The sequence below is a fragment of the Miscanthus floridulus genome, chromosome 1, assembly GCF_019320115.1.
Source record: "Miscanthus floridulus cultivar M001 chromosome 1, ASM1932011v1, whole genome shotgun sequence".
Classification (NCBI taxonomy): Eukaryota; Viridiplantae; Streptophyta; class Magnoliopsida; order Poales; family Poaceae; genus Miscanthus; species Miscanthus floridulus.
The window spans coordinates 16,098,539-16,113,104 of record NC_089580.1 but is presented as its reverse complement, the minus strand read 5'-3'; the positions used below and the strand labels follow the sequence as shown (position 1 = coordinate 16,113,104).

General features: G+C 46.0%; 2 protein-coding genes across 2 annotated transcripts; one reads left to right on the top strand and one right to left on the bottom strand.

The window, feature by feature from the left end:
* Nucleotides 1-4,078: 4,078 nt before the first annotated feature.
* LOC136550436 (fatty acid elongase 3-like) lies at nt 4,079-7,297 on the top strand. The gene has a single exon (XM_066542040.1). It carries the CDS (start codon nt 4,847-4,849, stop codon nt 5,675-5,677), a length of 831 nt encoding a protein of 276 aa, XP_066398137.1. The 5' UTR covers nt 4,079-4,846; the 3' UTR covers nt 5,678-7,297.
* Nucleotides 7,298-8,901: 1,604 nt separating this feature from the next.
* Nucleotides 8,902-14,532, bottom strand: LOC136550240 (pentatricopeptide repeat-containing protein At2g13600-like). The gene is made up of 3 exons (XM_066541776.1): nt 11,009-14,532; nt 9,749-9,922; nt 8,902-9,398 (listed from the first exon to the last, which is right to left on the bottom strand). The coding sequence occupies exon 1, from the start codon at nt 14,083-14,085 to the stop codon at nt 11,716-11,718; it is 2,370 nt and encodes a 789-aa protein (XP_066397873.1). The 5' UTR covers nt 14,086-14,532; the 3' UTR covers nt 8,902-9,398; nt 9,749-9,922; nt 11,009-11,715.
* Between the last annotated feature and the right edge of the window lie 34 nt (nt 14,533-14,566).

Genomic DNA, 14,566 nt, shown 5'->3' with positions numbered 1-14,566 from the left:
TCATAGTTTTGCTTTGCTAGATAATGTTTTTGCTCACGGACATTGCTTGTGCCGTCATAGAGCTCTTGGAGTTTTAACCAAATTTCATGTGCCGTATTTAAAGTGAATACTTGGTTAAAAACATTCATGCTAAGTGATTCAAACAAGCAATTTTTAGCTCTAGCATTGAAGTGCATTTCTTTTTCATCACTCTTTGTGGGTTTTTCGGAATTCTTGATGGGTTTCGTCCCATCACGAGTGACTCTTCATACACACAAATCAACCACTTCAAGGTGGCAAGCCATTCTAGCTTTATAGTATGGGAAGTTAGTGCCATCAAATTGTGGAGGCCTAGCGGTATCCATTCCAACCACTCTACAATCGCGTTGGCTCAACGGTGGTTAAGCCAAGGGTCCAAATATGAGCCAACCGGCTCTGATACCAATTGAAGGGATCGTAACGCCTAAGAGGGGGGGTGAATTAGGCAACTTAAAATTCTAACTCTAAATTATGGCCTCTTTTTCTAACCCAAGCAAAACATATACAATAGATAAACTATCTAGATGTGCAACTATGGTTTTGCTAGTGTGTTGCTATCTCTACCGCAAACGTAGTAAAGTAATCAATGTAAATGCGGAAGCTAAAGAGCAAGGTAGAGATATGCAAACTCCTGTCGACGACTCCAGTATTTTTACCAAGGTATCGAGAAGCGCGCAAGCTTCCCCCTAGTCCTCGTTGGAGCCCCTCGCAAGGAATCCCTCGCAAGGGCTAAGCTCCCAGTCGGATGACTCCGTGGATAGCCTCGGGCCTTCCCCACACGCAAGTGGGTCTCCGATGTGCCTCTCGGCAAGCCTCTCTTGGATGCTCCCTGCCGTCTTCACTATCAAGCTTCTGTCCGAAACGCCGTGGGCCTTGTTCCCTTCGGTACACGGTGGCGGCCACACCACAAACGCGGTTGGTGTGATCTCGTAAGACTTCAAGCCCCTTCGATGTACAACACTTATGCTCGCAAGCACGGGGTGGCAAGAGGTATGCAAACCTCATTAAACACTAGGCATACACCTAGAGCAAGCGCATAAGCGGTGGTCTAATCAACCTAAGCACTTCGCAAAGCACTTATACTAATCACCTTATAAAACACTAAGCACTATGCATGTGGAGATCACTAAAATGGTGTATCAACACCCTTGGTATGTTTCCTCAGCTCTGCACTCTCTAAATGGCCGGTTGGGGGGGTTTATTTATAAGCCCCACTGAGAAAGTAGCCGTTGGGAACGAAATCCTTCTTTTCTGCTATTGACCGAACTCTGACCAGCGTCCTGTCAGTACTGACCGGACGCGTCCGGTCACAAAAACGGCTCTCTAGAACCTTACTGATGTTGACCGGACTCTGGCACTCAGCGTCCTGTACAGCGTCCTGTGCATCGGAGCGTCCGGTGCAGCGTCCTGTGCAGCGTCCGGTCGCTGCTGTTGACTCTGCTGTTGCTTGATCGGAGCGTCCTGTGCAGCGCCCGGTGTAGCGTTCTGTGCATCGGAGCGTCCTGTGCAGCGTCCGGTGCAGCGTCCTGTGCACTTTATGAGCTCGTTTCTTCGCGATCTTGCGTTTGGCTTGGTTCCAATCTTCATGCTTAGACTTTGCTTGATCTCTTGGGTCTTCTCTTGTGCTCCTAAGGTCTTGCTTGAGGTGTTGATCATTGGATCATCACGTCGCCTTCGTCCAAGTCACGTCTTGCACCCTATTAAACTACAAAACAAACACTTGTAAATTCATTAGTCTAATTTAGTTGTGTTGGTCATCAAACACCAAAATCCAAAGTAAATGGGCCAAGGGTCTATTTTCCTTACACTCTTATGCCACCATTACCTGAGTACCTCTCTGTCACCAGCTGCTTTATCAGCCGGATAGCATATATCTTTGAAGAGTCAGTGAACTGACTCTTTATTATTTCAAGGTACTCAGTCACGGTGTCATACTCTGGGATTGAGCCCACAATTACAGGCTCAATCATGTTCTTTATTACAGCCAAATATTTCTTGTTGGTAGTGACCCACTTCCTATGCTTAAGGTCATAGGACATTCTTTGGGATGCAAAATCTCGCTCTTTTGTTGGAGAGAATTCCTTATTTGACACTAGGAAAATGAGTCGTTCCTTTTTTGGCCCTGAAATTTTCTTTGTTCCCTATTTGACACTCACTTCAACTTTCGTTCCTAATTTGACACTGTCGTCAAATCCGTTAGCTAACGGTGTTAACTGGCCGTTAAAAAAACGTTTTTGCCCCTAGAAAAAAAGCGACGAAGCAAATTTGAGAGGAAAAAAAACCTGCGCCTTTTTTTTGTAGCTGGGCGCATGCATCAGAGGCGGGCGCATGTTTTTTTTCCTCTCAAATTTGCTTCGCCGTTTTTTTTTCTAGGGGCAAAAACGTCTTTTTAACGGCCAGTTAACACCGTTAGCTAACGGATTTGACGGCAGTGTCAAATTAGGAACGAAAGTTGAAGTGAGTGTCAAATAGGGAACGAAGAAAATTTTAGGGCTAAGAAAGGAACGACTCATTTTCCCAGTGTCAAATAAGGAATTCTCTCCTTTTGTTGTCCAAGCAACATCAGCCTCATTTGTCTTCCTCACCGGTGCCACAGGCTCTGTGGGACACGGTGTGGTGATTACTCAGTCCACCTTAGCCAAGATGAAAGCGAGGTCTATCTTTTTCTTCCACTCCGTGTAGTTATCATATTTAAGAGTGGGGATCTCTTTGATACAACCCATTAAATTCTATCCGTCTGAAAACACAATTCAAATTGAGTGAGAACACAAATAATAACAATAACAATTGCATGCCTTAGTTCTAATATTGGTCAAAATTAAAACATACAATTGTTCTCTACATTAATTCTATATCACCGTTGGGCAGAAATAGAATTAATGCAAGACAAAACATCATAATATTGCCATTAATCAACGTTGGTCAGAATAATAACAATATTATAATCAATTAAAACATATTCATTTTTCAAAATTAAATTCTCCTGTTGGTTCGAATTTAATAATGAAAATAATATTTTTAAATACGCAGCGGAAAATAATTCAATTTAGTGAATTTTACCCACAGAAAAATTCTCTTTTCTATTTTCTTTAAGCCATTTATTCATTTTCTAGGAAATAAATATTTATTGAAAAAAGAAAAAAGGAAAAACTGATTCAATTCATCACTATTCATTCGCCCCAGCCGGGAATTCGGCCCGGCCTGCCTCCCTTGCGTGTCGCCCGGCCGCACCTAGGCCGCAACCTGGGCCTGGGCCAGCAAAGCTGCTCGACTGCGCGCGCTTGCCTAGGCCACATCGCTGGCCCGCTCGATCTGAGCCGTCTGCGCCGATTCGACGACCGAGCGGCGATATCGCGCGAATAAAACGCCGTCGCGGCCGTGCGACCCAAAACCCTAGCTTCATTATGCACTTTGCTCTCTCTCTCTCTCTTCGCCGCTCTCTCTTCTCTCCTCAGCACAACAGCACCGAGCGAGCCACCGAGAGCGACGACGGTGGAGCGGGCAGCCATGGCGCCGTCGCCGGCCCCCTCACCGGTGTATGCGCTCCCTAGCGGGTGAGCGCGCCGCCGTCGAGCGGCCTGGCCGCAGCGCCCCTTTGGCCGGAGCCCGGCGAGCAGTGCCCCCGGCTCGGCCTTCTTTTTCCCCGCGCGTCGGCGAGGCAGTAGCCCTTCCCCTTCTTCCCCATATCCTTTCCTTCATCTGCTTTTGGATTTTCTTCTCGGATTTCATCTGATTTAGGGATTAGGGTTAGGGTTAGGGTTTCACTGTTTATCTTCCCCATGAAATCTTCACGAGTTTAGGGTTCGGCTCTTACGTTCTTAAGACCGAAACCCTCTTCTTTTCCACCTTTCCTTAACCCAGTTAGGGTTAGGGTTCAACCGAACCTCCTTTCCTTAACCCAGTTAGGGTTAGGGTTCAACCGAACCCTCTGTTCTTGTTAGACCCGCACTGGATCTAACCTTCTACTTCCTTTTTCTAATCAGTTTACCCGTTCTAGATCTAAAAACCCTAGAAATCGATGACTCTGATACCATTGTTAGGAACTGTAGATCGTACTAGGGATAGATCCGATGGGCTACTTGCTGTTGAAAAGTATCACGAATCCTAGAAACGTCTACTATAATAGAAACGGTAGGTAGAAGGAGAGAAAGGGAGAGGTAGAAGATAGACGCGTCAAACCTGACACCGCTGTGGAGGAAGATCCGGTCGCGTCCGCCATGGAGTCGATGTCTGCGCTAGGGCAGCAACGGTCGGTGAAGAGGTCGGTGATGCATGGTGGCAACCGACAGTGAAGGCATTAGAGTCCGGTGGCGGCGTTGCTGGTGGCTTCCCATCACTGACTGGGCACCCTCTAGATCGGATTAGGGTTTAGATGTCGGTGGGGAGCTCGGCTCAGGTCAACCTCGTGATTAGAGCCGTCGGCTCCAACCTCTTTTTATAACGCAGGGTGACAGGAGCCCTTCAACCATGGTAGGCTGGACACCCCCGATTAGAACGTGAATCAAAGGTCCAACTAAACCGTTGGTCTGATTAGGATTAGAGATCATTCTAACATGTGCCTTGTCCCATGTCCACGCTTATCACGTGACGGTCACGATTTATTAGCCGTGCGGATTGGATGCGGCCGCTGTCCACCGTCACTGTGAGTGGCAACGGCCCAAACGCGGCTCTTGCTCCTCCCTCCCGATCAACCGCCTCGCGGCCTCGGCCTTGCCCAGCACGACGTGGCACGTGGAACGCCACACAGGGAGGGACTGAGGGAGCAGAGTCGAGGTCGCCGAGCAGATCAGTTCCAGCGGCCGGTGCGAGCGAGGCGTGACCGTGACCGATGGCCGCGTCGCTGCTGAGCCAGGTGCGGTGGCTCCTGGTGGAGCACCCAGCCGTGGCCTCGTTCCGCTGGCAGCCAGGCCGCACGGTCGGCGCGACCGCGTCCTTCGCGGCCGCCGTCATCTGCGGCTACCTCGCCGCGGTGCTCGTCCTCCGCCGCCTTGTCCTGCCCCGCCTCCCTCCGCTCCCTCAACCGGCGCTCCGCGCGGCCTCCGCCGCCCACAACGCGGTCCTGCTGGCGCTCTCCGCCGCCATGGCCGCCGGGTGCGCTCTCTCGACGGCCGCCACGGCGCCGGCGCCGCGGTTGGCGTGGCCCTTCTGCTTCCCGCCGCGGGGCGCCACGGAGGCGTCGGGCCCCGTCTTCTTCTGGGCGCACGTGTTCTACCTCTCCAAGGTGTACGAGCTGGGCGACACGCTGCTCATCCTGCTGGCCCGCCGCCCGCTCACGCTGCTCCACGTCTACCACCACGCCGTCGTCGTCGCCATGTGCTACCTCTGGCTCGCCACGCGCCAGTCCCTGATGCCCATCGCGCTCGTCACCAACGCCGGCGTGCACGTCGTCATGTACTCCTACTACCTCTCCTGCAGCGTCGGGCTGCGCTGGCCCAACCGGTGGAAGCGCGCCGTCACGGAGCTGCAGATCGTGCAGTTCCTCTTCAGCTTCGCGGCCTCCGTGGTGATGCTGTGGCTCCACTTCACCGCTGGCGGCTGCGAGGGGGTGGCCGGCTGGGTGTTCAACGCCGTCTTCAACGCGTCGCTGCTCGCGCTCTTCCTCAACTTCCACGGCGCCGCCTACAAAGCCGCCATGGCCAACAAGGGTAAAGCAGAATGACGAGGCCAACAGCTTAATTTGCCGGCAACTAATTCCTCGTGAGATTTAATTGGACTTAAGTACGCTGTTGTGATTCGAGCAAACTTATCATTTGAATCTTATTTTAACCACTCCTGAAACCAGTTATTTGATGTTGCTTCTTCGATATGACAATTGGTGCAGCCAAATAATAATAATAATAAAACTGATCCCAACTCTATGAAGTCTGAAATACTTGTTTGAAAATAATTACGTTGATCGCCCTTGAATTAAGGGGGGATTTTCATTTTCACAACTGTCCAAAATAATTACGAATCATGTCCTATGAAGTGGATCAAAGAAGCTTCTTATATTCGGCGACCAAAGCAGTATTGCTATTGTTAACTCTCATTATTTGATTTGTCAAAAAAAAACTCTCTGCTTACTTGATAATATAATCTATCTATTGTTTCTAATATCTCCGTCCCCTAAATGAATGTTGGTTTGGTCTCAAACAAACTATTTTAAGTTTAACCAAGTCTTCAGAAAAAAAATAGTATCAACAATTATGATAAAATAGATATACTCTAAAAAATATTGATGAAGCTAATGATACTTATTTGATACCACAAATGCTGGTATTTAAAAATTTGGTGAAAATGGTTTACCTTAATACTATACAAGAATTGTATTTTTTTCTTGAAAAACATACTTCCACCTTGGCACCAAAACTCAGGTGTACGAATAATATAATAATTTTCATGTCACAATGAAACTCCGTCGCTTAGAATTAGTTTGATATCAATGAATATTTTACCTAGTTTGCTAAATCTAGATTCGTCTAAAAAATGACTACTTCCTCTGGTCACAAATATGTGACAGTTTGTCTATTGAGAATGTTTTCAGGTAAAAAAAAAAGACTTTAACCACTAGTCTTGTTATAAAATATTTATAAAACAGCAAAATATACTTTTATAAAGTACACTTTAAGACAATTCTACCAGCATTATATTTAAATGTCCAAACTCAATACAAAATGGGTAATGGTTCGCTTAAGATAGTTCCAAAACATCACCAATCTGTGGCCTGAGAAGAGGTGTTTGGTTTGAATGAGTTAGTTCATCTCCTCTCATTTTTTTACCTTTTTTTTTGTTTGGTTTATGAAGTGGAATAAGTTCATCTATCATCATCTCATTTCTCACAAGCTAATAATTAGCACCGGTACGAGGAATGAAGTCATTCTAGCAAATTTGAGGAATCTACTATGCACTATCTCATTTAGAACGAAGTGATTCCATAAAACCAAACAACCACAGATTCAACAAAATCTGCTCCGGTTTGGATCCAATACCATCATCTTACCATTTGGCGCCGTTGCCAATAATGGTCTGACTCCATATATATGAACAAAAACCATAACTAATACGCCCTGGAGGAATATTGTTAGCACACTATTTTTTTTAAACAAGTTAGCACACTAATTTCTTCCCTATCTATTTCTTTTTGGAAATTTTAAGCTGCTACTAATAAACAGGCGTCCCCTGTCCGCATGGGTAGTTAGGACTGCTTTGCTTTCTGTGAGTATGGCGTCAATTTTGCATCAGCGTTTGCTATCATGTATCATCACGACGAGAATGTACCGTGAATATACAAAGCACAACACAACAATTGTGTGTGTGTGTATATATCAATACATATTTACGATAGTTGGGTTACTATAACATACGGGGGATATTTACCATAACGTTATATTAAACCACTTAGTAATGAGTTACTATAATTTCGTAAATTAACATAGTAATTATCGTAACTCAAAGTGGCTACAGAATAAGTTATTTTGTAGCCAGCTACAGGATAGTAGTTCTATATATATATATATATATATATATATAGAGAGAGAGAGACTAATAGGAAAAGGCAGTCCACAAAATACGACGCGGACGAGAAAAGGGCCATAGACTGATACCCACCAAAGTCGATGCTCCTTTATATATATATATATATATATATATATATATATATATATATATGGAGAGGCTATTCAGTAGCCGGCTACAAAATAAGTTATTCTGTAGCCACTTCCATTTACTATAATTTTATATACTAATTTACTATAATGTCAATACATATTTACGATAGTTGGGTTACTATAACACATGGGGATATTTACCATAACGTTATATTAAACCACTTAGTAAGGAGTTACTATAATCTCGTAAATTAACATAGTAATTATCATAACTCAAAGTGGCTACAGAATAAGTTATTCTGTAGCCAGCTACAGGATAGTAGTTCTATATATATATATATTGCACAAATCAGTGAGCGTGCAGTCGAGAAAGTCTACCATTTCGGAACTTCCGGGGCCTTCTCCAATCATGGAGGCCACATGGCGAGAGTTAGGGTTCTAGGAGAAGTTGTTTATTTTAACAAAAGCAAGAGAAACACTATTTTACATCTTACCCCCAAAAAAACCATAAATATGGGAAGTTTTTCCAAGGAAAAAAAGGGTGAAACTTACGCAAGCAACAATGTTCACTGTTCATCTCTTTTCATCTGCACCACGGCTCTCTATCAGTGATCCACGAAACCATAACAAAAGGGTAAAAGGCAGAAGGTACAGCATGAATTACTTAGAAATTTATCAACAGAAGTATGAAACGTAGGAGAAGCTCTAGATTGACTAATTCACCTGTTTTGAGCACACGGTTTCTCTTCACGCGTACGCAATTTGCGCCTCGGATCATGCATACATCTTTTTTCTAGAGAAAAATTAGTCTTGAACCAAAAACCGAGATGATAGTCTTAGTCTTTTCACAGGACGTAGTGCTGCACGACTCCACCGATCTATACCCTCAAAAGGAGAAGAAACGAAAGAAGGGGGGACAGGGGAAGAAAGAATTTTGCCACCTGCTACGAGCTAGAAGCTACTGGGTGCCTGGCCGGAGAAGGCCATGGCGAAGAGGAGGATGACGAGGTAGAAGAGGATGACGATGAGCTTCATCTGGAACATGGCGAAGAAGAGCTTGACCATGAACACAAGCAGCAGCGCGTCGAATATGATCGTTATGGCCACCTCCAGGGGCTCCATCACAGGTCACCGCTGCCACCGACCAGACCACCGGCAAAGGCGAGATCAACGCTCTCTGGGACGAACCAAGAAAACAAGCACAAGAGAGAAAAAATTGGTAAAGGTGGATCGGTGCGGTGAGTTGGGGAAGAGAAGGCGAGGGGAGAAACCAGCGGACTAGAAGACGCACCTGACTCCCTGAAGGCGACGCGTTTTCCGATTCAGTGACACTGCTTGCCTTGCTGGGCCTTTGGCCTGGGGTCGTCGCTGATTGCGCGTGTGTGGGTGTGGCCAGGCGGGCAGGGTGACGAAGGTTCGGAACAAAGGAGAGCGGGCCCGCCGACGTGAACCACCAAGCTGATGACGGGTCGGACGCGCGCGCCGCGCGGGGTGTCAAGCCGCACCCGCGCGTCCACACCACGGCGGATGATGGATCACCAGCCACTGCCACTGGCGCCGACTATGTTAACCTGCGGTTTCGGTCCGGTCAGTGCTTCAGTAGAGCGCAACAGGACACCGATTGCTAGACTGCTGAGCCACATGTGCATCTGGGTTTCTATAAAGTTGATAACGACTGCGATTCAGGAATCGAAGAGTCGGCGCAGTCCCAGAGATCATCCCTCCCATGTGGCCATGTGGGCAAAGAGCCAGAACTGAGTGTATCAGAAGCATCGAGATTGGAGACCGATTAATCTGCAAGAAGAAAAAGACAAGTGAACACTAGCATATAGAATTAGGTTTGCCGTCCACCTCAGTGTGGCTAAGGTGCATCACGAAGTCACAATTGCACACATGTTAGATAACAACAGTAGGTCTCCTTTAACGGTAGCAATTACAAAAATGCCGTACCCAGTGCAGAGAGCTCCCGTTATGTGCGGGGTTTGGAAAAGAGTGTCAATGGCAAGCCTTACCCTCGCATGTGCAATGCGAGGAGACCGCGACTCGAACCCGGGACCTTCCGGTCATAGGCGGTAAGACTCTACCGCTTGCACCAGGCCCGCCCTTCAACGGTAGCAATTACAATGCAAAGATTTTGTACTTACCAATTAGTGTTTTGAGAAACTAATTTTTCTCTTTGGAGGGCTATATGGTTACAAAGCTATAGTAGATTAGTAGGACACAACTGAATTCAGCGCTGGTTGGGTTCCACTGCTCCAAGACACTTTTCAAGTCTGGAAGAAGAACTGTGTGTATCAGAAGCATCAAGACTAATTCACCTGCAAGAAGAAGATGAGCGAAAAGTATATAACAGTAGGTCTCCTTTAACAGAGTCACACAAGTTAGATAACAAATTAACAACAGTAGGTCTCCTTTAACAGTAGCAACTACATATGTAAGGAGTAGTTTGCACTTAACAATTCACGTTTCAAGAAATTAGTTTGTTGGAGGGCTGTATGGTGGTTAGGACACAATTGTGTTCAGTATTTCAGTGCTTGGTTGGCGTTCCACTGCTCCAAGACAATTTTCAGGACTGGAAGACTAAAATAACAAGCACAAAGCAAGAATACAATTTTACAAGTGGAACATGGTGGAGCAGTAGTAGCTGGGCAGTGCACCAACAAATTATAGGGCGTGAATGTAACGAAATACTAACCCAAGCAGTGGATTCCGCGTGTGATAGGACCATTTCTTTCTATTAATACAATGACACACAGTTCTCCTGCGTGCTCGAGGAAAAAACAAGAATACAAGCATGAAGGTCCAAAACAAAATTCCTTTCAGAGTTATGATTCAATTTAACCATCGACATAGCTGTTACACCTACAGTAGGTGACGCAATAAGCAATACAGACTCATTGACTAACCATAAAATTTCACTGGAAAAACTTACTGCAGACTCCAGAGTACGTAACAAATTCCATTCCCCTTGCATGTATTGTGAATTAATAAGCATACATTTAGGCTACAGAGAGGTGTTTTTTATATTTTTCCAAGCCTTCAACTGAAAAGAGACAAGTGCTTTCAAAGTGGAAGCATTAAATTAAATTAAATTAAACAAGAATGAATGAATTATCTTCAAGAAGCTTTGTTTTTTTTATGTTTTGCTGTTTCGTTTCTTTTCCTTTGCTTCTCTTTGTTTAGTTGTCACTTTTTGTTCCTCCTTTTTCCTTTAGTTTCTTAGTTTGCCTTTTGTTTTCCTTCAGACTTTTTCTACCTTTACTCATTGTTTTTCTTAATATAATAATTACAGGCAGCTCTACTCCGGTTGAAGAAAAAATAGTGCTTGCATAAGAACATTCATCCCATCACTCACTGATTTATGATCAGACAACAGAATATGCAATCAGCATAATGATATGCACCTGTTTTTCATGGTAATTGGGGAGATCTTCCAAAACTTCATTACAAATATTCTTCTTGTCCAACTGGAATGGTGGAGCCCTTCATAGGCACTCAATTCAAAAGAGAACCCATAGCACCAAATCAGGGTCATATCATCATACGTCGGTGAAACCAGCCCATCGTACCTATGCTTAGACTTGAGCTTGAAACACTATTTGTAGTATATTTACATCCTCTGGAGCACCACCACTGTAATCTTCACTCTCTGTGTCGTAGAGGTGCCCAGAAAAGATCCAGTAGACAGATTCAAATTTTTGGAGAGGGGAGTTGTAATTTCCCTACTGTTCTTCTGAAGCTGGTTCAAATCATGTGAGCTATCTTACGTTGCCAAAAGTTTGAGGAACTGGGTGAAGTAGAGCGTCATGACAATAATGTTCAAAATAAGTGTACTCAATTGCAATAGCTTTAGAGCATAATTCTCCACCATGAAAGCATTCATGACCTGCCAAAAGAATTTGCTGATTGTTACTGTTTAGAACCAGATATCCTTGAATACCTGTGCAAGTCACTGCATTAAGACTCAAGAGAACACACATTCAGGAAGTTAATTATCCATCAACTCTATTCTGCTACTTTACCCTTCCTGAAAATTGAGAGAAGGCACAGGAATCCTCATTTGCTCAGAAGTCAGAACTGTCCCCACTGCTGACCCACCATCACAACAAATTCAAGTAGTAAGTTCCCACATCAGCAAATCCAAGATCTCATAAATTTCCAATGACAAAGGATGCTTCCCTTTCCAAGAAAAGAAGGCATGATATTGTCCCCTTAATTGCAACCAGCTGCACCCACCATCTTTCTTAAGGCTAGCTGCTTGCATCAGTATCCTCGTTTCAGCAGCATCTTTCCATTTACCGCACGATGCATACATGTTTGAGAGTAGCACATAGCCTGCTGTATTATCCTTCTCTAACTCATGAAGTTTCTTTGCTGCCCTCTCACCAATCTCCTTGTTCCTGTAAGTGTTGCAAGCACTCAGAAGAGATGACAATGAACTTGTGTCTAATTTACTTGGAACCTTCATGAGAAGCTCTTCTGCTTCTTGCAAACGGCCAGCTCTAGCTAGGACATCAACCATGCAAGTGTAGTGTTTATCTTTAGGTGGGATGCCATGTGCCTGTATTGTTTCATAATAATGTATGGCTTTCTCCACCAAACCACAGTGGGAACAAGCAAATAGAATAGCTAGAAATGTATGCTCGTTTGGTGCTATTCCATTTGCTATCATATCCTCAAACAACAAAATAGACTCTTCAGCAAATCCATTTTCTGCAAGTCCTTGAACCATGGCAGTCCAAGTGATATTGTTTTTTTCAGGCATTTGATAGAACATCCTCCTGGAGCTGTCCAAATCCCCTGACTTGGCATACATGTCACTGAGTGCAGTCCCCATAAAGATGTTATCTTCGATTCCAAGCTTGACAATCTCAGCATGAACCATCTTGCCCATCTCTAAAGAGCACAAGTTTGCACATGCAAGAAGAACACTTGACAAGGTGATTTCCCCTGGAATCTGTCCTGAAGCCAGCATTGCACAGAAATAATTTAGTGCATCACCAAATCGCCGATTTTCTGCATAACCAGAAATCATTGTATTCCATGAAGCTGCATTCCTTGCAGGCATCTTCTTGAAGAGCTCCTCTGCTTCCACCATTTTTCCATTCCAGCTATAACCTGAAATAAGAGAGTTCCAGCATACTGTGTTCTTTTCTGGGAGGGAATTAAAAATCCTTTGAGCATCCATGCATTGCTTGCATTTGCAGTACATGTCAATCAAAGAGCTGGATACAAATAAATTGGTACTAGAGCCCATCTTCAGTGCATTGGCATGTATCTTTGTTCCTCCCCTTAAGTCATGAAGGGTAGCACAAGCACTGAGCACACTAGAGAAGCATGAAATGTTTGGCCTGCAACCGTCAGCAAGCATCTGACTGTAAAGCTTCAATGCTTCTGCAGTATCACCTTTCTGTTCATGCCTTGCAATCAAAGTACCCCAGGAGACCTCGTTCCTCTCAGGCATTGCATCAAGAACCCGTCGTGCTCCCTCGAGGTCACCCAATTCAGCATAGACATCAAGTAATGCGGTCCATGAGACGACATCCCTCACCTCCATGTCATCAAACACCTTGTGTGCTGCAGCTGCATCTCCCATTCTTAGATACAGAGTGATCAGAGAATTGTGTACCTCAATACTCTTTTCAAACAAGTTCCATTTGATTGCCAATCCCACCACACCCATGGCAAGATCAAATTCACCTGCACCAACACAGGCCTTGATCACACAAATCAGTGTAACCACATTAGGTCTCACACTGCAGTTTAGCATCTTGCGAAACACAGGGAATGCATCCTTATGGAGTTCATTGCGGACAAACCCAGCAATCATGGCTGTGAAGAACGCAACCGAGTGGAGCGGGCATCGTTCATACAGCTCAGCCGCATCCCTCACAGACCCACGCTTCATGAGCGCGTCGACCATGGTTGTGTACGACACGACACTCTTCTCGGGCATTCCGTCGAACAGCCTGCGGGCAGAGGCAATGTCCCCGGCCTTCACGCGCTCTGACACCATGAAGTCGTGGGTGAAAGAGGATGCCGCATTGGCAACAACACAGTCTCGGAAGACCTGGTCACGATCCGCGGCGCGCGCCAAGGAGGCGTAGGCTGTGAGGAGGTTCGACGCGACGGAGCGGTCGGCGGCTAGGCCAGAGCGGAGGGTGTGCGCGTGCAGCGAGAGGACAAGCGGCAGGGAACCGAAGGAGGGCGCGTAAGCGGGCTTGGTGGTGGAGGCGGCGCTCGTAGCGCGGCAGAGGCGGAGGAGGGAGGCGCAGGTCTCCGAGTAGGACTTGAAGGCCTTCGCCGTCGGCGCCAGCGGTGGGCCGTTAGCCAGGCGGAGCTTGAACGCCCTTATCGGGAGGGTCAAGGGAGAGAGGTCTTTCTCCGGCTTACTCCTCGTCGTCGGCGAAATCGGCGCCTTGGCCCGCTCCGGCGATGGCCGTGGCGGCCGTGTCCGCCTCGTTCGGACCGCCGCTCTCATGCTCCCATGATTCGAACTTCGAAAGACTTTCAGGGAACTTAGCTTTCGCTCTCTTTAATCATGCGCGAATTGCCCCGGATCAGTAACACATCAACACGAACACAAAGCCGACGAGATGGGTCGGAGATGCCTGCGATTCTTGAGGTGTCAGATCCCATCATCATCGGCGATGTAAGACAGGTTCGTTCAACGTTTCAAGTGCATAATATGCTGTTTGTTGTGCCGTTCAAGAACTACAATGTTTCTTCGTCGATAAGGGTGTCGGTTTCAAGCTGCAAGCTCGGCGAGTTCCTCTGCCTCTTCGTGCAGCGGTGGTCCGTCATGTGGCTCATCCGATTGCCGATGAGAGCCGGAAGATCCTTACAAGGACTTGAATGTATTTTTTGCTTTTCTCAAGGGTGTCTTTGTAAGGAAGCCAATGTACTCTATCATATGTGAAACTAGGAGAATACACCACGCGTTGCTGCGGAGATTCCAGATA

What these genes read in the sequence shown, in the direction of transcription:
- LOC136550240 (XM_066541776.1), bottom strand. Translation starts at nt 14,085, where the DNA reads ATGAGAGCGGCGGTCCGAACGAGGCGGACACGGCCGCCACGGCCATCG.
- LOC136550436 (XM_066542040.1), top strand. Translation starts at nt 4,847, where the DNA reads ATGGCCGCGTCGCTGCTGAGCCAGGTGCGGTGGCTCCTGGTGGAGCAC.